The sequence below is a fragment of the Anomaloglossus baeobatrachus genome, chromosome 4 (genome assembly GCF_048569485.1).
Source record: "Anomaloglossus baeobatrachus isolate aAnoBae1 chromosome 4, aAnoBae1.hap1, whole genome shotgun sequence".
In the NCBI taxonomy this organism is placed as follows: domain Eukaryota; kingdom Metazoa; phylum Chordata; class Amphibia; order Anura; family Aromobatidae; genus Anomaloglossus; species Anomaloglossus baeobatrachus.
The window spans coordinates 574,698,036-574,725,360 of NC_134356.1; the positions used below are offsets into that span (position 1 = coordinate 574,698,036).

Here is a 27,325-nt window from a genome sequence, read left to right on the forward strand (position 1 = left end):
GCTGGTGCCCCCCGCAGGGTGCTGTGCCGGCCTGGCCGTACACTCCACCAGCTCCATCAGTGTCACCGTCCTCTCTGGGTACCAGCAATTAATGTAGTGATGATGGGGATGCAGAGCCACGCCCCCAGACCGCCCCTTTCGCCAATTAGCGGATAGTGCTTCTTTCTTAGGCGATTCTGTAATCCTATTGGCTACCGAGCCATCATTCACATATTCTGCGGCCTTGATTGGCCGGCTGGATTGTAGGGGCGGGCTGTGTCTGCAGCACAGCCCGGCGGGCGCACTGTGACCCGGAGCGGGTGTGTGCCCGTTGTGTGCCCGGTTTCGGGATGATGTTAAGTCGCTTAATGAGCGGAAGCAACCGCAGTCTGGACCTCCCGTGTGTGTGCACCGTGCGGCTGCTGGACGACTCGGAGTATACGTGTAATGTGCAGGTGACAGAGGGAGCAGGGGGACTGGATGGTGGCGAGGGGGACACGAAGGACACAGGGCACGGGTGGGCCTGTGTGTGGGCAGGGGCCGTCTGTGCGGGCAGACTGCACACAATGCTGTGTACACACATGAGCCATGTGTCGGGGTCTCACATTGTATCCTGCTTGTAATGCCATTCCCTGTATCGCTTCACCTGTGCACTCATTACCAGGGGCGCCCTCCACAACTTCACCCCGCAGTACCCAGCCCTGCCGGCAGGGGGCAGCAAGCACCAGGTCATCTCCGGGGGCGGAGGAGGGCTCAGCACTTGTCTCCTCAGGCACAAAAGTTCCTTTATATATTATTAGAAATGTCTTAATAAGTGTCGCCGCTGCTTTATAATGGTGTAACCCTTGTGTGTAACTTCTGTGTGCGGCAATGTGGGGTCCGCAGCCTCCATGTATACCCCTCATCAGCTAATGGCGGTCAGCCCAGGGCTCAGACTGCTGAGCCTTGTACAAGCCAGCGCTGTCCATGAGTAGTCAGGTAGGCGGGGCCATGCGGAATCAGTGGGTGGAGCCATGCGCTAAGCCTGTTGGCCACTCTCAGTGTGCGCCAAGCATTCTAATTAGCACATTTTGCAATAGTAGCAGCAGTTTGTACACTAAAGCAGTGATTTCTGTAGGGGCCTTGTCCCCCATGTGCCGGGTTTATACTGTCAGTTTGGTTGAAAGACTCCCTTGAAAAATAACAGAATTTGCATTACACACTTCACCTGTTTATCCGCCGTTGATCGTGGTGACTATTAACAGGCTGCAGTGGTGATGCCTCGAATGAAGTACATGAGTGCTGCAGCCAATCACTGGGCTCAGTGGCTTATTGCATCTATATCAGCATAGTCACTGAGCCCAGTGATTGGCTGCAGCGGTCCCTTGCTCCATAGTCATGACATCAGTGCTGCAGCCTGTATACAGTCCCTGGGATCAGCGGTATGGATCCAGCACTGTAATAACGCTACTATTTTTAACTGAAGCCAATAAAGGGGTTAAAGAATTTATAGATGGAAACCCCCTTTAAGGGGTTATTACTAGGGATGATCGAATACCACAAATATTCGGCTTCGCGTATATTCGCCGAATAGATCGCCGCTATTTGACTATTCGCGAATATTGGATGCGCAATGTAAGTCTATGGGAAACCCGAATAAACAACTATTCGGGCTTCCCATAGACTTACATTGTGCATCGAATATTCGCATAGTGGCGACTTATTCGTCGGATATTCGCGAGGCCGATTATTTGTGGTATTCAATCATCCCTAGTTATTACCAAAATATAAAGTTGTCCTCTATCTGTTGAATAGGGTATAATTTGCTGATCACTGGGGGTCCAGCAATCCTGAGATGGGGGCTCTGGAGCAAAGAGAAGAGCGCTGTCCTCCACTCTCTTGTCAGTCCTATAGACAATGAATGGAGAGGAGTTGGGCTTGTCCATTCAAGACATGAGCCATAATCTCAGGACAGGACCCCTATCTGGGGTAACGTAAAGGGGTTGTCCAGTCTAAGAAGAAAAAGTCTGTGTTCGCTGCAGGCTGGTGAGTGTTCGGTGCGGTGGATGTCAGGGGACTGGGCATCTGATGGGCATCCAGCTTTTCTCATTATGGGATATAACTCTTTAATAATTTTATTTACATTTCTGCTTTTTGACCCTGATATTTAGTGCAGTGATGGACCCTCCTGTATTATAGTGGGGAATGGGCTTCAGATGAGGAGGAGGATGTGAGCTCGGCCGCTTTCTCTGCAGGAGTGGTGCCCATAATGTGCATGGTCCATGGTTATTTAGGATTCTGCTTCTGTCACAGATAGGACCCCATCTATCAGGAGAACCGGCTTTGCTGTGATATAGCGAATATCACCATTTATTTCTATGGTTGGTCCAAAAATTGCCAAGTGGGCTTTCCCTGCTATTTTCGGAGCGCCAATAAAAATGAATGGAGATAGCGCTGCATGTAGTATTAGAAAAACAAGTATGTTTATTATTGCTTCAGGATTTTTCCTTTTATATAGATGAGTTGTGCAGCCTGCAGTCGTGTGAGATGTGCAGTCATACACTATGCTTCTGTTAGCGGGGGTCTCCTCTGTTGTGCCTTATACTAATACACTTTGTGTGTCTGATAAATAACCACAAGCAAAGGGCAGATGTCCTATTCCTGTGATCTGTATGGTCAGACACAGCCGAGTACAGAGACTCCTCCATAAGGACCAAAAGAGAGCGATCTACTGACGGCCAATTCAGGGTTCTTGAAGCTCAGGGGATCACTTGCTCTCATAAGTATTCCGAAAATTAAACATTGTCCCATATCCATAGGATACACAGTGGGAATGAAAAGTATTCAGACCCCTTTAATTTTTTCACTCTTTGTTTCATTGCAGCCATTTGGTAAATTCAAAAAGGTTCATTTTTTTTTGGGGGGGGGGAGCCTCTGACATTCTTCCTTGCAGATCCTCTCCAGTTCCGTCAGGGTGGATGGTGAACGTTGGTGGACAGCAATTTTCAGGTCTCTCCAGAGATGCTCAATTGGGTTTAGGTCAGGGCTCTGGCTGGGTCAGTTAAGAATGATCACAGAGTTGTTCTGAAGCCACTCCTTTATTATTTTAGTTGTGTGCTTAGGGTTATTGTCTTGTTGAAAGGTGAACCTTCAGCCAAGTCTGAGGTCCAGAGCACTCTGGGACAGATTTTCTTCTGGGATATCTCTGTACTTGGCTGCATTCATCTTTCCTTCATTTGCAACCAGTCGTCCTGTCTCTGCAGCTGAAAAATACCACCATAGCATGATGCTGCCACCACCATGTTTCACTGTTGGGATTGCATTGGGCAGGTGATGAGCAGTGCCTGTTTTCTCCACACATACCACTTACATTTATCACCAAACAGTTCTATCTTCGTCTCATCAGGCCAGAGAATCTTATTTCTCATAGTCTGGGAGTCCTTCATGTGTTTTATTGCAAACTCTATATGGGCTTTCATATGTCTTGCACTGAGGAGAGGCTTCCGTCGGGCCACTCTGCCATAAAGGCCCAACTGGTGGAGCACTGCAATGATAGTTGACTTTGTGGAAATTTCTCCCATCTCCCTACTGCTTCTCTGGAGCTCAGCCACAGTGATCTTGTGGTTCTTCTTTACCTCTCTCACTAAGGCTCTTCTCCCACGATTGCTCAGTTTGGCTAGATGACCAGGTCTAGGAAGATGTGGTGGTCCCAAACCTCTTCCATTTAAAGATTACGGTGGCCACTGTGCTCTTAGGAACCTTGAGGACTGCAGAAATTCTTTTGTAACCTTGGCCAGATCGGTGTCTTGCCATAATTCTGTCTCTGAGCTCCTTGGGCAGTTCCTTTGACCTCATGATTCTCATTTGGTGTGACATGCACAGTGAGCTGTGAGGTCTTATATAGACAGGTGTGTGCCTTTCCAAATCAAGTCCTATCAGTTTAATAAAACACAGCTGGACTCCAATGAAGGAGTCGAACCATCTCAAGGAGGATCACAAGGAAATGGACAGCATGTGACTTAAATATAAGTGTCTGAGCAAAGGGTCTGAATACTTATGACCATGTGATATTTCATTTTTTCTTGTTTAATAAATTTGTAAAAATGTCTACATTTCTGATTTTTTCAGCCAAGATGGGATTGCAGTGTACATTAATGAGAAAAAAAAGAATTTTTTTGAATTTACCAAACAGCTGCAATGAAACAAAGAGTGGGAAATTTAAAGGGTCTGAATACTTTCCGTACCCCCTGAATAGGGTAGGAATCCAGCAATCAGGTCCAAAATAGGTTAAAATTTCATTCTTTCTTTATTTCATGTTAAAGTTAAAAAAAGTTTCCATCATGAATTCATAGGAATATAGGTGAGAGGACGTGTTTCGAACAGGGTTAGTTCTTAGTCTGTCTCAGAGACAGACTAAGAACTAACCCTGTTCGAAACGCGTCCTCTCACCTATATTCCTATGAATTCATGATGGAAATTTTTTTAACTTTAACATGAAATAAAGAAAGAATGAAATTTTAACCTATTTTGGACCTGATTGCTGGATTCCTACCCTATTCATGCTGCTGTTGAGGTCTGCCTACCTCTCCTTCCGTGCACGGTCTGGACTTGATCTCGGGTACAAGTGAGCAGGGTCACCCCCCTTCTCTTTCCGTACCCCCTGTATATAGAATAACGGATAACTTACTTATCATTGGTGGTCTGATTGTCGGGACCTCCAGCAATTCTGAGAACAACGCTTTGGCTATGGAGAACAGAGCTCCTCAGATTTCCATCTTGAAGGGAGTGATGATGTACAGTACAGACCAAAAGTTTGGACACACCTTCTCATTCAAAGAGTTTTCTTTATTTTCAGGACTCTGAAAATTGTAGATTCAAATTGAAGGCATCAAAACTATGAATTGAAACATGTGGAATGAAATACTTAAAATGTGAAACAACTGAAAATATGTCTTATATTTTAGGTTCTTCAAAGTAGCCACCTTTTGCTTTCATTACTACTTTGCACACTCTTGGCATTCTCTTGCTGAGCTTCTAGAGGTAGTCACCGGAAATGGTTTTCCAACAGTCTTGAAGGAGTTCCCAGAGATGCTTATCAATTGTTGGCCCTTTTGCCTTCACTCTGTGGTCCATCTCACCCCAAACCATCTCGATTGGGTTCAGGTCTGGTGACTGTGGAGACCGGGTCATCTGGCGTAGCACCCCATCACTCTCCTTCTTAATCAAATAGCCCTTACACAGCCGGAGGTGTTTTTGGGGTCATTGTCCTGTTAAATGATTGTCCAACTAAACGCAAACCGGATGGAATAGCACGCCGCTAGAAGATGCTGTGGTAGGCATGCTGGTTCTGTATGCCTTCAATTTTTAATAAATCCCCAACAGTGTCACCAGCAAAGCACCCCCACACAATCACACCTCCTCCTCCATGCTTCACGGTGGGAACCAGCCATGTAGAGTCCATCCGTTCACCTTTTCTACAAAGACACGGTGGTTGGATCCAAAGATCTCAAATTTGGACTCATCAGACCAAATCACAAATTTCCACTGGTCTATTGTCCATTCCTTGTGTTCTTTAGCCCAAAAAAGTCTCTTCTGCTTGTTGCCTGTCCTTAGCAGTGGTTTCCTAGCAGCTATTTTACCATGAAGGCCTGCTGCACAAAGTCTCCTCTTAACAGTTGTTCTAGAGATGAGAAGGTGTGTCCAAACTTTTGGTCTGTACTGTATATCAGTGGTTCCCAAACTGCAGTCCTCACTACCCCCAACAGGTCATGTTTTCAGCATTTCCTTAATATAGCACAGGTGATGCCTTGATAATGATTCTATCACCTGTAGAATAGTAAGGAAACCCTGAAAAAATGACTTGTTTGGGAAACACTAATGAATATGCTCGATCCCTGCTCTATTCATTGTTTTGGGGATTGCTGGAAAAAAGAGTACAACGCTCAGTTATGTCTGGCAGTCCCATAGACTGAAGCTGAGGTTGAGCATGTGCAGTGCACCTCCGCTCCAGTCAAGATGGGCCTAATCTCTGGATGTCCCAGCAATCTGACTACCAGAAATAGGGGACAACGGCAAATTGTTGGAACACCCCTTTACAGTTATGCTGTACGGGAAAACCGCTTGGAAGTTAGCATTCCTCCAAAAATAAGAAAACTGTGTCATATCAGCGTGTAACTCATCATGGATGAGACATGCTAACTCTCATCACTTTGCTGGTTCTATAATACGCAGAGGATTTCTGCCCCGTATAACCCTAATTCTCAGAGGGGACCTCTTACCCTACAGACATGTATTTAGTGGGTGTATGAGCCTCTGTTAAGGTCCAGTCACACTAAGCAACTTACCAGCGATCCCAACAACGATAGGGATCGCTGGTAAGTTGCTAGGAGGTTGCTGGTGAGCTGTCACACTGCGACGCTCCAGCGATCCCACCAGAACCTGACCTGGCAGGGATCGCTGGAGCGTGGCTACACGAGTTGCTGGTGAGCTCACCAGCAACCAGTGACCAGCCCCCAGTCTCCTAGTTACAGCACACATCAGGTTAATTAACCCGATGTGTGCTGCAGCTAAATGTGCACAGAGCAGGGAGCAGCGCACAATGCTTAGCGCTGGCTCCTTGCTCTCCTAGTTACAGCACACATCGGGTTAATTACCTGATGTGTGCTGCAGCTAAATGTGCACAGAGCAGGGAGCAGCGCACACTGCTTAGTGCTGGCTCCTTGCTCTCCTAGTTACAGCACACATCGGGTTAATTACCTGATGTGTGCTGCAGCTACATGTGCACAGAGCAGGAGCCGGCACTGACAGTGAGAGCGGAGGAGGCTGGTATCAAAGGTAAATATCGGGTAACCAAGGACAGGGCTTCTTGGTTACCCGATGTTTACATTGGTTACCAGCCTCAGCAGAAGCTGGCTCCCTGCTCACTGCACATTAGTTGTTGCTGTCTCGCTGTCACACACAGCGATCTGTGCTTCACAGCAGGACAGCAACAACTAAAAAATGGCCCAGGACATTCAGCAACAACCAACGACCTCACAGCAGGGGCCAGGTTGTTGCTGGATGTCACACACAGCAACATCGCTAGCAACGTCACAAAAGTTGTTCGTTACCAGCGATGTTGCTAGCGATGTTGCTTAGTGTGACGGGGCCTTTAGAGGACATGTCAGATACTGATCAGGGTGGCTTTGCTTCAGGGAGAACATTTGACATTTTCCAAAACTCATTCATTTCAATAATGAGGATTGTGCATGCGTGGCCCGGTGTCCACCATTAGCCCAGGGGCTGATCAGAATGTCACCGTGCACTGCTGAGCTAATACTCCTTCATTTGTCAGTGATTCACAAAGGAACTCTTCTCGTGGTCTTTATTATCTTTATTGTCTGGCAACCGAGGATAATTCTCAGGATTGTCAAATCCATTTTCTGGTCAGCGTGATCTGATTTCCACAAGATTTAGCTTGTCCCCCATTATCGCTCTGCAGCCAAACTAGCAGTCGTATCCGCACCTATCTGGTCACATTTAGATGTGCTGTGACTGCTATATATATATATATATATATATAGCTGTATAATAAAGCCGCACATTTGTAACTCGTGTATACAATGATAAAGTAGTTTAAAGGGGCACTCCAACAACAAATGGAGATCCTAATAACTATTCATTAGAAAGTCTGGCGCAATCCTTTACAAATATTCTTGGCAGCCTGAATGTCACCCATCCGAGGGTCAGGCGGCTTTGGGCTCTTCTCTCTATAGCCATATAACCATAAAGTGAATTTATGGGGGGTGCATAGAGTAATGGCCTCCCTAATATTAGAGATGATGTGACGCCAGACAGACTTATTGAATCTTTATTAGGAATATGGTGTAACAGTAAAAGCACTTTAGGTCTTAAAACCTGTCTTTTATGAAGTTCTTGGCGTCTTATGTTGTTTTTCAGCACTTCTCACGTGTGACCCTTTCGCATCCTTTGGTTGCTCAGCATCTCTTGTGCGCAGCACCTGTCCTATAAATAAGAATAGGTGCGTGCTGTGTATCGCCGGATGTTAGTCATGGTTGCTGAAAATCACAGCACATTGTGGGACTACGATCTATTTATAACATTTCTATATCCCCCTGTGTTTGCATAGCACCTGCATACTCCACAGTGCTGTACATGGATTGTCATTACATAGTAAAAACAACCCAAAAATCTGTAGCAGTAATTTTTTAGGCCCGTTAAGTACCGTAACCTATTCCTGTGATTTGTCAATCCTTGAATATCTTACATCAGATCCTGTCCCACATAGAGCTCACAATCGAATTTCACTACTTTATGTTATACACATATGCACAGTAGGGCTAAGTTTGTTGAGTCATCACACAAATAAAATTATAATATAATGAGCAATTGATAATAATAAAAATAGAGTAAAAATGTAAATAAATAAAGTAATGAAATCAGAACTTTGACCATACGGTCTGTTTGTCCAGATGGTGAAAGGAACTGAAATGCTCCTCTAAATTGATGCTACAGTGCATCCACCAATGTTGCTAACTAGTGATGATTGAGCACTACCATGCTCGGGTGCTTGGTACTTGTAACTAGTCATGAGCGGGCACTACCATGCTCGGGTGCTCAGTACTCTGTACTAGTGATGAGCGAGCACTACCATGCTCAGGTGCTCGGTACTTGTGACGAGCAGTTGGACGCTTGGACAGGTTCAACTCATCTAGCTAATATAAAGAAAGTCAATTGGGAACTCGAGCATTTTTCCAGAAAATCTTCCTAAAAATTACTCGAGTTTCCCATTGACTTCCATTATACTCGATACTCAAGTCTTGCCTGTCCGACTATTCGTCACGAGTACCGAGTACTTGAGCATGGTAGGGCTCACCATTAACAATGCTAGAGTTCCCCCATAATCTATCCTTAGGAGTAGTCAGTATTTTTCACCTTTCTACAGTCTGCATGCTGCCAGGACGTGACGTGATATAAGGCGCTATGTAATATGATGGCGGTACAGTGGGTAAGGAAAGTATTCAGACACCTTTAAATTTTTGATTCTTTGTTTTATTGCAGCTATTTGGTAAATTCAAAAAAGTTCATTTTTGCTCAGACACTCATATTTAAGTCACATGCTGTCCATTTCCTTGTGATCCTCCTTGAGATGGTTCTACTTTTTCATTGTGGCGAGGCACAGATCTGGACAAGGTTACAAAAGAATTTATGCAGTACTCAAGGTTCCTAATAACACAGTGGCCTCCATAATGATTAAATGAAAGACGTTTGGAATCACCAGAACTCTTCCTAGACCTGGCCGTCCAGCCAAACTGAGCAATCGTGGGAGAAGAGCCTTGGTGAGAGAGGTAAAGAAGAACCCCAAAATCACTGTGGCTGAGCTCCAGAGCTTCAGTAGGAAGATGGGAGAAAGTTCCACAAAGTCAACTATCACTGCAGCCCTCTAACAGTCGGGCCTTTATGGCAGAGTGGCCCGATGGAAGCCTCTCCTCAGTGCAAGACTAATGAAAGCCCGCATAGAGTTTGCAAAAAAACACATGAAGGACTCCCAGACTATGAGACATAAGATTCTCTGGTGTGATGAGACGAAGATAGAACTTTATGGTGATAATTCTAAGCGGTATGTGTGGAGAAAACCAGGCACTGCTCATCACCTGTCCAATACAATCCCAACAGTGAAATATGGTGGTGGCAGCATCATGTTATGGGGGTGTTTTTCAGCTGCAGGGACACGACGCAATTGCAATTGAAAGAAAAATGAATGCGGCCAAGTACAGAAATATCCTGGAATAAAACCTCTTCCTCAGTGCTCTGGACCTCAGACTTGGCCGAAGGTTCACCTTCCAGCAAGACAATAACCCTAAGCACACAGGTAAAATAACAGAGGAGTGACTTCAGAACAACTCTGTGACCATTCTTGACTGGCTAAGCCAGAGCCCTGACCTAAACCCAATTGAGCATCTCTGGAGAGACCTGAAAATGGCTGTCCACCAACGTTCACCATCCAGCCTGACGGAACTGGAGAAGATCTGCAAGGAAGAACGGCAGAGGATCCCCAAATCCAGGTGTGAAAAACTTGTTGCATCATTTCCAAGAAGACTCATGGCTGTACTAGCTCAAAAGAAAGAGGCTTCTACTCAATACTGAGGAAAGGGCCTGAATACTTATGACCATGTGATATTTCAGTTTTTCTTGTTTAATACATTTGCAAAAATTTCTACATTTCTGGGTTTTTTTCTATCGAGATAGGGTGCAGAGTGTACATTAATGAGAAAAAAACCCTTTTTTGAATTTACCAAATGGCTGCAATGAAACATAGTGAAAAATTTAAAGGGTCTGAATACTTTCCGTACCCACTGTATATAAGCAAAGCATAATAAATAATTGTGAGCACCCAACAAGCAGTAGCTTTCTTTCCACTTCCTGGCACTGATCTCTATATTCACTTAGTTTCTTCATACAATACACTCATTTTTGATATGGCTTATAGATGAGTTTTTCATGTGTTTTTGTTTTTTTTTCTGTTTAATTAAATTGGAAAAAAGCCCAGCAAATACGCCAAGAGAATTGACATATTGCGGTTTTAAATGCACTGCAGCTAAAAAAAAAAAATGCATGGAAGAAAATTAACAATGTGAATGAGATTTTAGATATAATATCATCTATTGTGATGCTGCATTGCTGCATATGCTTCATTGTTTTTTTGCCCGGAAAATTGCACTGAAATAAAACCCAGCAAAAAGGCTACATGTGAACAAGCCCTAAGTGTTTCGATGGTGATTTTTTTTTCTTTATTTTCCATCCTAACAGGAGTCTTTTATGAGAGAGACTAGCTTGAATGTTAAAAATAATTACTCCTTGTTGATGACTTTTCACACAGAATATATATATATATATATATATATATATGTATATATTAGTTTTCATCCTTGTCATGCCTAGTTGTGAGACCTTATTCGCACATCAGTATTTTTGATCAGTATTTGCAAAACCAGGAGTGTCTCCACAACACAGAGGAGGTGTCAGTCTTTCAATGATATTTTTGTAAGTTGCACTCCTGGATTTGACATACAACCACGGATACACAAGTACTGATGTGTGAATGAGACCTTAGGCAAAGTTCTCACTATTGGAGGCCTCTTTTCTCTCTTTTAGCTTGGGTCATCAGAACTAAAGAGTACTTTACACACTGCGATATCGGTACCGATATCACTAGCGAGCGTACCCAGCCCCGTCGGTTGTGCATCACGGGCAAATCGCTGCCCGTGGCACACAGCATCGCTAACACCCGTCACACGCACTTACCTTCCCTGCCACGTCGCTGTTGCCGGCGAACCGCTTCCTTTCTAAGGGGGCGGTTCGTGCTGCGTCACAGCGACGTCACACGGCAGCCGTCCAATAGCAGAGGAGGGGCGGAGATGAGGGGCTGGAACATGCCGCCCACCTCCTTCCTTCCTCATTGCCGGCGGGACGGAGGTAAGGAGATGTTCGTCGCTCCTGCGGTGTCACACATAGCGATGTGTGATGCCGCAGGAATGAGGAACAACATCGCTACTGACCAGACAACGATTTTTCATAAATAAACGACCTCTCACAGACAAATGATTTTTGCCTCTTTTGTGATCGCTCCAGCCTGTCACACGCTGCGATATCGCTAACGACGCCGGATGTGCGTCACAAACACCATGACCCCAACGATATATCGATTGCGATGTCGCAGCGTGTAAATGGCCCTTAAGACCCTACCTCTCCTAGAAGTAGGAATAAAAAGTGGAAAGCCACCATAACTTCTGTTCGAAGACCTCTTACAACTCGGGGCACCAGGAATGAAAAATTTTCATTCTTAATTATTGTGGTCTCTTAGTGTAATTTTTTAATTGATCTCCTTACCATTTACTGAGTTCCTTATCTCTGTCCATGTCTATAATTATATCAGAATTACTGCCAACTCTCGGCATTGACTGCTCTCGACTATGATCACTTTGTCTTGTGCACAAAACCCTTTTCTCCTTGTGGCGACTCCAGTGACTGAATGGCGCTTTGTGACTGGTGAATGCTCGGTATTATATCCAGTATAACATGATAACAAGGACAATGAGCTCTATGAGAGGTTTTCTAGCACAATTTGGCTTCACTTCAAAATTATATAATGTCTTGACTGGCTAGTCTGTGTGATACACAGTTCATTACCCATATATATCCTTGAGCTTCCTTAGCAATGGGGTGTAATTCCTTGTAGTCAAGTATATGGACCAGATTTTTTGTAGGAACACCTTTAGGCCACGGCACACATTGAGTATTTGGTAAGTTTTTTTTCCCCTCAGTATTTGTAAGCCAAAACCAGGAGTGGGTGATAAATACAGAAGTGGTGCCCTTTCAACTGATTATTCCACTCATGGATTTGGCCTACAAATATTGAGGTAAAAAAATTACCACATACTCTACCTGTGTGCAGGGCCTTACTTTTCTCCAATGATTTTCCAAAAATGTTGGATTATTGATGTGTGATAGACAACAATAGCATTAGGGAGGTTGGCATTGGGTTACGGTGGATGTGTTTCATAGGGGTTACATGGGATGAGGCAAATGCTTTTTGTGCAGGTGATTTGTTCTTTATACCAATCCTGCCTGGTTTTTTTTTCCCTCGCTATACATCAACAGTGTACTATCAATTATCTCCATCCAATGGAGCTTCCCCAACAAGAAATATTGGGGAAAAGAAGTATGGGACATGTTGTTTTTTTACATTAACAATTCTTATGTTTCCATGCAGTGTATGTACTGCAATGTGGATGGTTTTCTCAGAAAGTGTATGGAGGGTGGAAAGAGTAGACTTTGGGTCAACGAGCACTTGGCCAATCACTATTTAAGCTGCATGACCAGTCATAAGCTGGCCATACACAATAGATGGCTGTGTGACCAACAGTGCTTTGTCAGATTGTTCATCCGACAGCCATCTCCACTACTATCCAATACACATTGGCGCTCGTTTTTACCAGCGGCTTATCTCCAGGAGAACAATGTGATTGTCAGTCTGAAATTGAACATGAGCGATCGATTTGTCTCCTGACCATGAGTCGGCCGTCCCCCCATACACATTAGATTGTCGGCTGAATCTGTTGATATTGCCAGGTTTGGCCGACATTAGTCTTATGTGTATGGAGGTCTTTAGTCCGGTTCTGTAGCCTACTACTTTTTGTCATTGCTCTGAGGCTTTCGTTCTTTATTGTACAGTATTAGCATTTACAGCCGACTCACTGGACTGATGACATTGAAACACTGAAGGTCACTGAGATCCTCAAAACGAACCCCAAACAGTAATACTGCATTGGAGTGTGGAGGGGTACAGTCAGAGCCTGGTATTCTGGACAGCCGCAAGAGAGCAGTCTACAGAAACACATTCAATCATAGCTCCGTTTTAAAACCTATGGTGTGGACAGACCATAAAAAAAGGCTAGTTTCTATAGTTTTTACACTTGAAATCTGCCTGAAAAAAAACCCAAAAAGTTAAAAATGCCCTAAAATGAATTAACACATGAATTGCAATGTCAAAACGACTTACTGTTCATATGTTCAGTTTTTTCTAGCTTCTTTTATCGACTTCCGGCTAAAAGAAGAGACCTGACCATGCTCAGGCTGCTTCTGTTTGAAAGCTTTTCACTAGTTTATATACACAGTTAAAGAAAAAAGACACAACCAAAAATATGCTAAAAAAGACGCTCCGGGAAAAACACCTGAAGCTTCATCTGCTTCAAAAACTCGATGTGCTCGTACCCAGAAAGGAGTATTCTATGGCCGAGACCCTGCAGCTACTAAATGTCTGCTGCTTGTTCGTAGTAGAATAACTTTACACCCATGGTCATTACATTGTAATTTGGCGTAAATAAGCCAAAATGCAGAACGGTAGATATTGTGAATTAGCCCCGATTTCTATTTCTGATCATGTACTTTGTTACTTCCAGAAATTCTATTCACCTGGAGATATAATTCTGATCGGCAGGTAAATAGCGTTTACATCATGTCTGTCAGACTTGGGCATGTGCTCAGTATTTGCAACAGATTTTTGCACCCCCCCTCCACCTTTGCCAAAATAGTATTGGCAAGAAAAATGCTGCTTAAAATACGTGTTTTTGCACATAATTTTTATGCGTTTTTGCCATTTATTTCAATGAGTGAAAAATGCAGAAAGAATTGACAGGCTGGAGATTTAAAAAGCAAACAAACAAAACAAAAACACTTTTGTTGTACAAATCTGCAAGGAAAAAAAAAGAAGCATGTGTGTATACTATTTCATAAAACTCTTTCAAGTTGCTGGTAATTTATAACACTGCATTTTTTGGATAAAAAAAAATCCCAGCGTGTGAACTCACTGGAGCGGAGGCTACAAGGAGAAAACGAGGTTTTATTCTCCCTGCAGCCGCTTGCTTCCACTCATCAGGACGGTGCAGGTTGTTCTTACAGTGACCACTCAGTATACATCAAGTCCAGCTGTAATCACTCCGCAGTACAATGATTGACAACTCTGCCGCATATATGTCCAGCTTACACAAGGTCGTATTTGGAATCCAGACAACAAAGTATCAGCATATGATACCAGACCAGTGGAAATGTACAGTTAGGTCCAGAAATATTTGGACAGTGACACAAGTTTTGTTATTTTAGCTGTTTACAAAAACATGTTCAGAAATACAATTATATATATAATATGGGCTGAAAGTGCACACTCCCAGCTGCAATATGAGAGTTTTCACATCCAAATCGGAGAAAGGGTTTAGGAATCATAGCTCTGTAATGCATAGCCTCCTCTTTTTCAAGGGACCAAAAGTAATTGGACAAGGGACTCTAAGGGCTGCAATTAACTCTGAAGGCGTCTCCCTCGTTAACCTGTAATCAATGAAGTAGTTAAAAGGTCTGGGGTTGATTACAGGTGTGTGGTTTTGCATTTGGAAGCTGTTGCTGTGACCAGACAACATGCGGTCTAAGGAACTCTCAATTGAGGTGAAGCAGAACATCCTGAGGCTGAAAAAAAAGAAAAAATCCATCAGAGAGATAGCAGACATGCTTGGAGTAGCAAAATCAACAGTCGGGTACATTCTGAGAAAAAAGGAATTGACTGGTGAGCTTGGGAACTCAAAAAGGCCTGGGCGTCCACGGATGACAACAGTGATGGATGATCCCCGCATACTTTCTTTGGTGAAGAAGAACCCGTTCACAACATCAACTGAAGTCCAGAACACTCTCAGTGAAGTAGGTGTATCTGTCTCTAAGTCAACAGTAAAGAGAAGACTCCATGAAAGTAAATACAAAGGGTTCACATCTAGATGCAAACCATTCATCAATTCCAAAAATAGACAGGCCAGAGTTAAATTTGCTGAAAAACACCTCATGAAGCCAGCTCAGTTCTGGAAAAGTATTCTATGGACAGATGAGACAAAGATCAACCTGTACCAGAATGATGGGAAGAAAAAAGTTTGGAGAAGAAAGGGAACGGCACATGATCCAAGGCACACCACATCCTCTGTAAAACAGGGTGGAGGCAACGTGATGGCATGGGCATGCATGGCTTTCAATGGCACTGGGTCACTTGTGTTTATTGATGACATAACAGCAGACAAGAGTAGCTGGATGAATTCTGAAGTGTACAGGGATATACTTTCAGCCTAGATTCAGCCAAATGCCGCAAAGTTGATCGGACGGCGCTTCATAGTACAGATGGACAATGACCCCATGCATACAGCCAAAGCTACCCAGGAGTTCATGAGTGCAAAAAAGTGGAACATTCTGCAATGGCCAAGTCAATCACCAGATCTTAACCCAATTGAGCATGCATTTCACTTGCTCAAATCCAGACTTAAGATGGAAAGACCCACAAACAAGCAAGACCTGAAGGCTGCGGCTGTAAAGGCCTGGCAAAGCATTAAGAAGGAGGAAACCCAGCGTTTGGTGATGTCCATGGGTTCCAGACTTAAGGCAGTGATTGCCTCCAAAGGATTCGCAACAAAATATTGAAAATAAAAATATTTTGTTTGGGTTTGGTTTATTTGTCCAATTACTTTTGACCTCCTAAAATGTGGAGTGTTTGTAAAGAAATGTGTACAATTCCTACAATTTCTATCAGATATTTTTGTTCAAACCTTCAAATTAAACGTTACAATCTGCACTTGAATTCTGTTGTAGAGGTTTCATTTCAAATCCAATGTGGAGGCATGCAGAGCCCAACTCGCGAAAATTGTGTCACTGTCCAAATATTTCTGGACCTAACTGTACCTGACCACACTGGACCTCCACGTGTGTCGGATATCATATGTGACAGAGATATTCTCTTTTAGAAGTATTATATTAATTTAGAGATTTCACAGTTTGAGCGCATTTGTAAACTTTGTATCTGCTTGAGTTTTGCTCTTTTCCTACTTTATATTTTGTTCCCTGTGGATATGACTGTTTATTTGCTGTTATTGGATCCACAGTAATGTGTACTGCCAGTCTTCAGGTTGCGTTCACTGATAGGCACAGGAGTGGAACCTAGGGAGGCAAAAATGGTTCCTTTGGCTCATACGAGAAGACCAATACTATTAAAGACCCATAATAATCGTGGAATCTGTTGGAAGTTTTGTATTGGGGTCAAAAAAACTTCAAATTACGCCATTGCATAAACTGTGCATGTACAGAAAGAGTGCTGTCATTCTCGTCTATGGGTGGGTGTCATTTTTTTTACGACCCTGCGTTCTGAAGGTAATGATTACTGTACGCTGCAGCAGGTGATCTCGGGAGGTATAGGGCTGTGTGCTGATGTGACGCCCCTGGACTAGTCAGGGCGTCACAGGGTACTGCATGCTCTTTACCCCTTAGTGCAGGACTAAACCCCCCATGGTTCTGGGTTCCCAACCTATAGTACTGCCTCCATCCGCATCCAAATCCCAACCACACCTCACACCACACCCTGTCAGACACACCAGTGGGCTGCTGAGCTGGAATAGGGCCACCAACCTGGGGGTCGGGCAGACTGGTGGGAGGGAAGTAGAGGAGAACAGAAGGAGCTCCCAGAGAGTGAGGAGCTGGGAATAGCAGCTCCCTGGAAAACAGTGTTAGCCCTCGAGGAGTGAGGAGCTAGGGGAGTGTGTGGCTCCCTGGGAGTTAGAGGTTGGGTCGCAGATGGTGGTCTGGGACCGAATGAGTCGGAGACCCGGTCGCAGGGTATTGAGGCCGGGTGCCTAGACCTGGTCTTGGAGGATGGTCAGCAGCGCGAGTCTAATAACCAGTCCGGGACCAAAAGAACGGCAGGGTACTGGACCCTACGTCGGGGAGTAGCTTCAGGCAACACGGCAATTAACCTGCGGAGGATAGTGACTTTATAGACTGTCCCCAAGAAGCTCAGAGCTCAGGGTCACTTGCGCAACGAGGGAGATAGGGCTTTCCAACCCACGCAGCCCACAGAAATCCCAAGCGTGAGCCCTTGAGAGCACAGCTCCACTACCAACAGTAGGGAGCGGAGCCACGAGAACACTTCAAATTTGTGCACGGAGGCAGTCTCCGGACCACCCGGCAGTACTATAGGGGACGGATACCCAGACTGGCTCCCCCAAGAGGACAGTGGCACCCAGATACTTGGTTTATCTTGTTGTCAGAGTCTGCTGTTCACCACCGATGCTGCCTGAATGAGTGCATGGTCCTCCCCTGCTTCCAACCAGCGCTGCGCTCCATTACACCAGCATCTCACCATCAAGAGTCCCGTGGCCTCCCCTATCCGTGGAGGGAACGTCATCTGGCTGCCCTGCTCCATCTCCACCGGGTGCTCCCATTGGCAGCGGCGGTACTCCCCTTTACCGCGAACCACAGGTGGCGTCACAAACTATTATCCCCTGTAAATAGTCCCCTTTACATTTGAGTGGCCGCAAGCCCCCGGGTCCGGAGACCCTCGAGCCACAGCAGCAAACCCCGGATCTGAGCGGTTCGACCACTGCAGGGGCGGCACACTGACCCAATCACTAATACAATGCAGACGTAATGGGATCTAATAGGGGCGCAGTCTGAGAGTATCCTTGTTTAGCCTCCATTTTGCAGCCAATCAGGACTGTACATAGAACTTAAAGATATGCTGATTGGCTGAGAGCTGGAGGACAGACCGGGATTCCCTTGCAAGGCTGTACATAAAGAGTGGCTAATTAGATCCAATGCATATTTATAGTCTTGGCAAAGTGGGTCAAAATAAACTAACAAAGCAAAGTACGGCCCTGGGGATCTCCTGTGCTTGTTTCTGGTACATCTGATCAAAACAAGTGTGTGTAGTAAATCTGAGGATCCGTTCACCTGGGACTGGTAAGACATCAAACACTGGTGAGCGACGGCTTACCTGAGCTAAGATACTAACTTCATCATCTGAATCAAGAGCCAATGAATTTCTTATGACATCCATTTCACATAGCTGCTGTATGGGGTGCTGTTGTATTTGCTCGCAATATTTAACATTTCACGCTCATTTTTCCATGAAATAGACCCCATGAGCAGAGTTGTGCTCCACATCACACACATCCTGGCACCTATAGAATTCAGTTCTCACCTAGGGGTACTATATGGAGATGCAATGTTAAAGGACTTATTAAAAATAGATAGCTTTTGCTAAGGTTAGGACCATCCTTATTACATTTTTAGGCGTCACACTCTTACCATCGATGACATTGAAGAGTCTGCAGCTCCTGAGACCACCGCTCCACTTTCACTGTGTACATGGGTCCGTACTGCACAATGTCGTCATTTTATTAGCGCTATGCTTAGTATTGCAGTTTTTTTCTATTCCCTTAATGTAATATTGATGTCCAGCGCTGAGGATAGACCAGCATTTTTTAAGAACTGGGTGACTCTTTTACGAGTCTATTTATACACAGAAGCTTCCCGTTCTTCTGAATTTGGGTTGCAGAAAAAAAATCTACTTCCCGCCAAAACAGCCCTATACAGATGCAAGGAACTGATTTTCAGACGCAGAAATGTATACATTTTATATTTTATTTAGTTTAATATGTAGCATATGTTTTTCTGGTTGTTCATTTTTATGTCTTAAGGGAAAACTACCAGAAAAAAACCCCAAAACTTAAACCCAAAGCTTGAAGCTTTCAACAAAAATGGTACTGACCCAAAAACACCACAGAACCATATGATTATGTAGTTGTAGTGCATTTTATATTAAGCATAACATGACAGCACATAAAATGAAGCTGTTATAACACAATGAATGATGCCCTGATAGGTTGGGCCGGGATTGTGGCCATTGTACAGGCACAGAAATGACCCCACCTTATGCATGTGTTAAACGGAACCTCTTACCTTTTGGTGTGCTAATGAGCTTTGCTGGCCACGGGGGCAGGCTGTATTTCTTCCGTTATTCCCCCTCCTGCCGCTGTTCTCCGTCCCCCTGTGTTGATTTACATCGATGAGGCCGCCGCCCACATGTTGCACTGTTCAAATCATGAGCGCCGGTAATTGCGCAGGCGCGAGATTATAGGCGGCGCTGTGAATGTCATCACCAGCGTCATCCAAGTACCCACCCATAATCTCGTGCCCGCGGTAATAGGTAACGTGGGTGATATGGCCAGCGCTAGTGCATAACGGTGGAGGCAGAGGGAAAAGCCTGGACACGAGATTATGGGCGGGTACTTGGATGACGCTGGTGCTGACATTCATAGTGCTGCCTATAATCTCGTGCCTGCGCAATTACCGGCGCTCGCGATTTGAACAGCGCAACATGTGGGCGGCGGCCTCATCGATGTAAATCAACACAGGGGGGCGGCGAACAGCGGCAGGAGGGGGAATAAGGGAAGAAATACAGCCCTCCCCCGTGGCCAGCAAAGCTCATTAGCATACCAAAAGGTAAGATTTTATAAGGTGTTTATTTAGGCCTGAAAGGGGGGCCAGTACAAAGAGGAACCTTTCTAGAATGCAGCCCAGGAGCTGCAGAAGGGGGTTCCTGTAGTTTCATAGCGAAAATTCTGGTGACAGGTTCCCTTTAAAGTGGCTTGAAGGAGTGGATCTGTCAGGAGACTCCATTAAAAAGGCTATTCCCAAAATATACAGCAGTTGAAGTAAGTATTGAAACCGTCACCAATTTTCTAAGTAAATATATTCCTAAATGTGCTATTTACATGAATTTCTCACCAGATGTAACAACCCATTCAATCCACACAGGCAAAGAAATCAAACCTTATATGTCCATAAATTAAGTTTTTTGTGTAATTATGAGAAATGATACAGAGAAAAAGTATTGAACGCGCTGACTGAAATTTATTTAATACATCGTACACAAGCCTTGCTGTTATTGACCGCTTCAAGACACCTCCTGTTTGGAGAAACTAGTGGCATGCATTGCTCTGGTCTGATTTTGGACCATTCTTTCACACAAACTCTCTTCAAATTCTGAAGGTCCCGTGAGCTCCTTCTAAGAACGCTGAGCTATTGTTCCTTTCATACATTTCTGTTGCATTCAGGTCAGGTGATTGACTCAGCCTTTTTAGCAGCTTTACTTTCTTTTTCTGAAACCAACTACATTTCCTTGGCTGTGTGTTTGGGATTATTGTCTAGGTAGATGGCAGCAGATTTTTATCAAGAATGTCTCTGTACATTTGTCCATCGTTCCTTCAATCATATGAAGTTTGCCAGTGCCGTATGCTAAAAAACAGCAGCCCCGCCCCATGATGATCCCACCTCCACACTTTACTGTTAGTATGGTATATTTTGAGGTGCTATCCGGTGCCTTTTTGCCTCCCAACATGGTGTGTATTATGGCATCCAAAGAGATAAAATCTGGTCTCATTTGACCAAACTGTATTCTCCCAGCATTTCACAAACTTGTCTAAATGTTGTTCAGTAAACGTTAAACCTCCTTGAACATGCTTTTTGTTCAGCAATGGAGTCTTGCGTGGTGAGCGTGCATACAGGCCATGGAGGGTGAGTTCATTACTTATTGTTTTGTTTGAAACAATTGTACCTGCTGATTCCAGGTCTTTCTGTAGCTCTCCACAGGTGGTCCTTGGCTCTTGGACAACTCTCCTGATAATTCTTCTCACTCCTCTGTCTGAAATCTTGCAGGGAGCACCTGGTCGTGCCTGGTTTATTGTAAAATGATGTTCTTTCCACTTCTGGATTAAGGTCCCAACAGTGCTCACTGGAACCTTAAAGGGTGCTTTACACGCTGCGACATTGCTAGCGATCTCGTTAGTGATGTAACACGCCAGATCGCACATACGATTTGCCTAGATCGCACATGTGACCGGCGCTACAAAGAATGACCTATGTGCGATCTCGGCAAATCTTATCTGCGATCTGGCGTGTCACATCGCTAACGAGATCGCTAGCGATGTCGCAGCGTGTAAAGCACCCTTACGTAGTTTAGAAACTTCTCTAACCAATACCATACGTATGTTTTGCAACAATAAGGCTACATTCCTACGATAAGGATCAGTTGAGTTTTTGACACTACAGAATTTCTGCACCTTAAGCTGGTGTCACACTAAACGACAGCGACAACGACGTCGCTGTTACGTCACCATTTTCGGTGACGTAACAGCGACCTTGTAAGTCGCTGTTATGATCGCTGCTTAGCTGTCAAACACAGCAGAAGCAGCGATCATAAGGTCGCTGTGCTACATGTTCAGAGAGCAGGGAGCCGCGCTTAGCGCTGGCTCCTTGCTCTCCTGCAGCACACATCGGGTTAATTAACCCGATGTGTGCTGCAGCTACATGTCACAGTGCAGAGAGCAGGGAGCCGCGCGCACTGCTTAGCGCTGGCTCCTTGCTCTCCTTGCTACAGTATACATCGGGTTAATTACCCGATGCATACTGCAGCCACATGTCACAGTGCAGGAGCCGGCGCTGGCAGCAAGAGCGGAGGCTGGTAACCAGCGTAAACATCGGGTAACCAGGGAAAGGTCTTCCCTTGGTTACCCGATGTTTACGCTGGTTACAGCTTACCGCAGCTGCCAGACGCCGGCTCCTGATCGCTTCATTTCGTCGCTCTCTCGCTGTCACACACAGCGATGTGTGTGTCACAGCGGGAGAGTGACGACCAAAAAATGAAGCTGGACATTCAGCAACGACCGGCGACCTCACAGCAGGGGCCAGGTCGTTGCTGGATGTCGCACACAGCGACAGCGACGGGACGTCGCTGCAACGTCACAGAAAATGGTGACGTAGCAGCGACGTCGTTGGCGTCGTCGTTATGTGTGACACCAGCTTTAGTGTACTTGCATTGTTTAAATTGCATTTTTGTGTGGGTTTTTATCATGTTTTTGGCTCTGCATTATGTTATCTCCATTTGGTGTATCATCCTTTTAAATAAAGCTGTTTTGTTGTTGAGACTTCATTAAATGCGGATTACATACGTTTCCGCTCGTAAACACAACATAAACGCATGTGCGTTTTTTCCCTGTGTCATTTCTCATTATTACACTTCACTAAATTTATGGACATCTGTGGTTTGATTTTCTTGCCTGTGTGGATTGGATGGATTGTTACCGACATCTGGTCAGAAATTGATGTTAATTTCACCTTTAGAAATTTATTTTCTTGGAAAATTGGTGATGTATTCAATACTTATTTCACCCACTGTATTGTTATCCCCTATCTATTGGATGGAGGATAATTTGCTGAACGGTGAAGGTCCGACCTCAGGGACTACCAGCGATGACGGGGGCAGCGTCATCCATGCAGAGGAGCTGCAGAAGGTGATATTTTTGGTTTAATAGGGGAAAAACTGGTGACAGGTTCCCTTTAAATAGCCATCCGTTTTCTTTCATTTGAAACTGATCTAGTAAGCAAAAAACGGATCCTTTAGAAATGAAAGAAAAATGGATGGCTAAATCGCAATCAGATAACAGATCCATTTTCCATAGGCTTTAATGTAAAAAACTAATACAGGATCCTGCCTATATTAGTTTTTAAGAAACGGACATTAAAGTGTTGTCCGCACAACGTTTTGACAATGGTTAGCTGTTGGATCCGTTCTAATGGTTAATTGATTACTGTACATGTCAGGGGTCCCCAACTTGTGGCTCATGGGCCTGTGATATGTGGCTTGTGGCTGTCTGCCAACTTGTTGCATTAGCACTAGGTCTAGCAAACAGCTATGAAGAGCAGGTCTCCAAATGATGAATTATGTGAATAGCCTAGAACAGAAGAACAAATCAGGGTGCCCATATATTGGCCTTGGGGGTTTAGAGATAATTTAAAGGGAATCTGTCACCAGGTTTTTGCTCCCCCATCTGAGAGCAGCATAATGTATAGACAGAGACCCTGATTCCAGCGATGTGTCACTTTCTGAGCTTTTGCTGCCATTTTGATAAAATCAATGTTTGCTGCAGATCTAGCAGTTATACAGAGCTCATGAATACGTTGGACTACCTGGTAGCACGTCAATTAGTGCTATCATGATAAAATCACTGTTTAATCAGCAGTAGATTATCAAAACTACACTAAGCAGCCAAGTAAGTGACACATCGCTGAAATCAGGGTCTCTGCCCCTACATTATGCTGTTCTCAGATTAGGTGGGAAAAACCTGGTGACAGATTCCCTTTAAGTATGGTAGGTTGGAGAAAGGATGATACTAACCATCAGAGGAGATACTTGAAGCTGGATGTGACAGTGTGGTGGGAATGCTTGATGAGAGAATACTGAACGGGGGTAATATGGGAACCCCTGAATTTTGGTATACAGCCCTGAAGTGATTTTTGTGGAAGAGCTTTGGCTGTAATTATACCAGTAATGGGGGCTTTGGGTGTCACTACTGTGGAGGGTGGGGGGGAGCCCTCGGGACCCTCTCACACAACTGAATGTGACTCTTGAGGTCAGAAAGGTTGGAGACCACTGGTATGTACACCAATATCGTGTGCCAAAATTTTGTGGTATGTTTCAGAGTAAATGTGATAGATACCGTATATATATATATATATATATATATATATATATACAGTTAGGTCCAGAAATATTTGGACAGTGACACAAGTTTTGTTATTTTAGCTGTTTACAAAAACATGTTCAGAAATACAATTATATATATAATATGGGCTGAAAGTGCACACTCCCAGCTGCAATATGAGAGTTTTCACATCCAAATCGGAGAAAGGGTTTAGGAATCATAGCTCTGTAATGCATAGCCTCCTCTTTTTCAAGGGACCAAAAGTAATTGGACAAGGGACTCTAAGGGCTGCAATTAACTCTGAAGGCGTCTCCCTCGTTAACCTGTAATCAATGAAGTAGTTAAAAGGTCTGGGGTTGATTACAGGTGTGTGGTTTTGCATTTGGAAGCTGTTGCTGTGACTAAACAACATGCGGTCTAAGGAACTCTCAATTGAGGTGAAGCAGAACATCCTGTGGCTGAAAAAAAAGAAAAATCCATCAGAGAGATAGCAGACATGCTTGGAGTAGCAAAATCAACAGTCGGGTACATTCTGAGAAAAAAGGAATTGACTGGTGAGCTTGGGAACTCAAAAAGGCCTGGGCGTCCACGGATGACAACAGTGGTTGATGATCGCCGTATACTGTCTTTGGTGAAGAAGAACCCGTTCACAACATCAACTGAAGTCCAGAACACTCTCAGTGAAGTAGGTGTATCTGTCTCTAAGTCAACAGTAAAGAGAAGACTCCATGAAAGTAAATACAAAGGGTTCACATCTAGATGCAAACCATTCATCAATTCCAAAAATAGACAGGCCAGAGTTAAATTTGCTGAAAAACACCTCATGAAGCCAGCTCAGTTCTGGAAAAGTATTCTATGGACAGATGAGACAAAGATCAACCTGTACCTGAATGATGGGAAGAAAAAAGTTTGAAGAAGAAAGGGAACGGCACATGATCCAAGGCACACAACATCCTCTGTAAAACATGGTGGAGGCAACGTGATGGCATGGGCATGCATGGCTTTCAATGGCACTGGGTCACTTGTGTTTATTGATGACATAACAGCAGACAAGAGTAGCCGGATGAATTCTGAAGTGTACCGGGATATACTTTCAGCCCAGATTCAGCCAAATGCCGCAAAGTTGATCGGACGGCGCTTCATAGTACAGATGGACAATGACCCCAAGCATACAGCCAAAGCTACCCAGGAGTTCATGAGTGCAAAAAAGTGGAACATTCTGCAATGGCCAAGTCAATCACTAGATCTTAACCCAATTGAGCATACATTTCACTTGCTCAAATCCAGACTTAAGACGGAAAGACCCACAAACAAGCAAGACCTGAAGGCTGCGGCTGTAAAGGCCTGGCAAAGCATTAAGAAGGAGGAAACCCAGCGTTTGGTGATGTCCATGGGTTCCAGACTTAAGGCAGTGATTGCCTCCAAAGGATTCGCAACAAAATATTGAAAATAAAAATATTTTGTTTGGGTTTGGTTTATTTGTCCAATTACTTTTGACCTCCTAAAATGTGGAGTGTTTGTAAAGAAATGTGACAATTCCTACAATTTCTATCAGATATTTTTGTTCAAACCTTCAAATTAAACGTTACAATCTGCACTTGAATTCTGTTGTAGAGATTTCATTTCAAATCCAATGTGGTGGCATGCAGAGCCCAACTCGCGAAAATTGTGTCACTGTCCAAATATTTCTGGACCTAACTGTACATATATAGTGGTCTCCACATCATGTAAACGCTCCTGGGTATTCTGAATAGGGGCAAGGGGCCACAAACGGATGCCAAGGTGTTTTCTACGTCTTTGCACACCAGAAACGATTTTGGTTTAGTCTTGCTCTCTAGATTCTAGTCATTACGGTATCTGCAGGATGGTTTATATGGGGGACCTATTTTCTATAAGAACCTATATACTGTACATAAAATTCTCTTTGGGGCTTCTCTCTTGTGGAGTGAGGGTTTGGCGAGTGTGAAGATAGAGGAGCTACGCGGCGATAATAAAGCAGCGGCTGCATGTGCTTGTGCGTTATCACAGGAATTAGTCAGGGTGAATTCTATTACAAGCCGTGCGAGGGAAGGAGGGGAATCTGGAGCTGGAACAGGCCGAGAGAGACTCCAGTAAACCAGAGCTCAGGGAATAAAGAAATTAAATGGCTTGATGAGAAATCTGTGTTCTTTCATCAGACACTTTCTTTTTGTGCGTCGTCTCTGGGGGTATGTGCTAAAGCAAATGCTATTTTAAAGGGTAAATATGCTTGGAAAATGAAGATATAGCCGGCGTACTTCTGCTGAGGCTCAGGAAAGGCGGCGATCACTATCATCTCATTACATGTATTAGCGAATATTATATTACACATAATATGGCACATAGCTCTAGCACATAAGGAAATTAGTTATGGGATTTACCCATTGTCCTGTATCCAAGATGATGGTAATATAGGGTATCTAGTATGTTTAGGACCAGATTCTGTATGGCCAATTGAGGGCAAATCCCAGATGTGCTTATCCATAGGGTGGCCGTAGATTGCTCCGTCCAACACACATTGCACCTCCAAGGAGCTCTGAATTTATTTGTAAGAAACTATAATAAAAAAACAAAATTCTGTGTTCCATTGCACAGATAAAACCATACCTTATAATGAATACCTCAAAGTTACAACACAAAAAACCCTTATTCGTACTGTTCTGTGGATCTTTTGCAAATGGAAAGTGCAGTAATTGTGTTTTCTGATATTCTATAACTATGGAGCTAAAATCAGTATCCCAATTTCTGTCCCCCTCTTAAGGCCCTGTCACACACAGATAAATCTTTGGCAGATCTATGGTTGCAGTGAAATTGTGGACAATCAGTGCCAGGTTTGTGGCTGTGTACAAATGGAACAATATGTCCATGATTTCACTGCAACCACAGATCTGCCAAAGATTTATCTCTGTGTGTGACGGGGCCTTTAGGGTATGTGCACATGATCATGACCCGCTATGTCCTGGATACGGCGGGTCCTGACCTGCGGGGCCACGAGTCTCTTCCACAGGGGACCACATCTGATTATGCCCACAATCCAGGCTCTGGCAGTTGCGGTCTCTTGCTGTGGTCTCCTTACAGAGGGCGCTTGCGTCTCCGCAGAAAAGAAATTACATGCTGTGGCTTGGGAAGCCGTGCAGGTCAGTTTTTGCTGCGGGCAAAACAAGAAATCCCATCCACTGTGCTTGTATTGTACAATGCAGCTTTTTGGACGCAGCGAAAACACACTGCGTCCAAAACGCTGTGAACCCTGATTGTGGGCACGTACCCTTAGGGTCTTGCATGAAAAAGGATGTCTGTTGACGAAGCTTATTTTTTGAGCCAGCCCCCTTCTTTGTGCATCAGCTGTAGAGGAGAAGGAGGAGGAGTTATGAAACAGAGATATTCATGTATTTGTAGGGACTGCTAGAGGAGGGGGTCCGATATCGGGATATTTGTGTCAATGTATTTAT

At 44.3% G+C, this 27,325-nt stretch overlaps 1 protein-coding gene across 1 annotated transcript in view; it reads left to right on the forward strand.

The window, feature by feature from the left end:
- Positions 1 to 269: 269 nt before the first annotated feature.
- FRMD5 (FERM domain containing 5) overlaps positions 270 to 27,325 on the forward strand; it is a 109,395-nt gene continuing 82,339 nt past the window's right edge. The window contains exon 1 of the mRNA XM_075346098.1: positions 270 to 434. Within this exon, the coding sequence (XP_075202213.1) occupies positions 330 to 434 (105 nt within the window). The 5' untranslated portion in view covers positions 270 to 329. The remainder of the gene's footprint in view (positions 435 to 27,325) is intronic.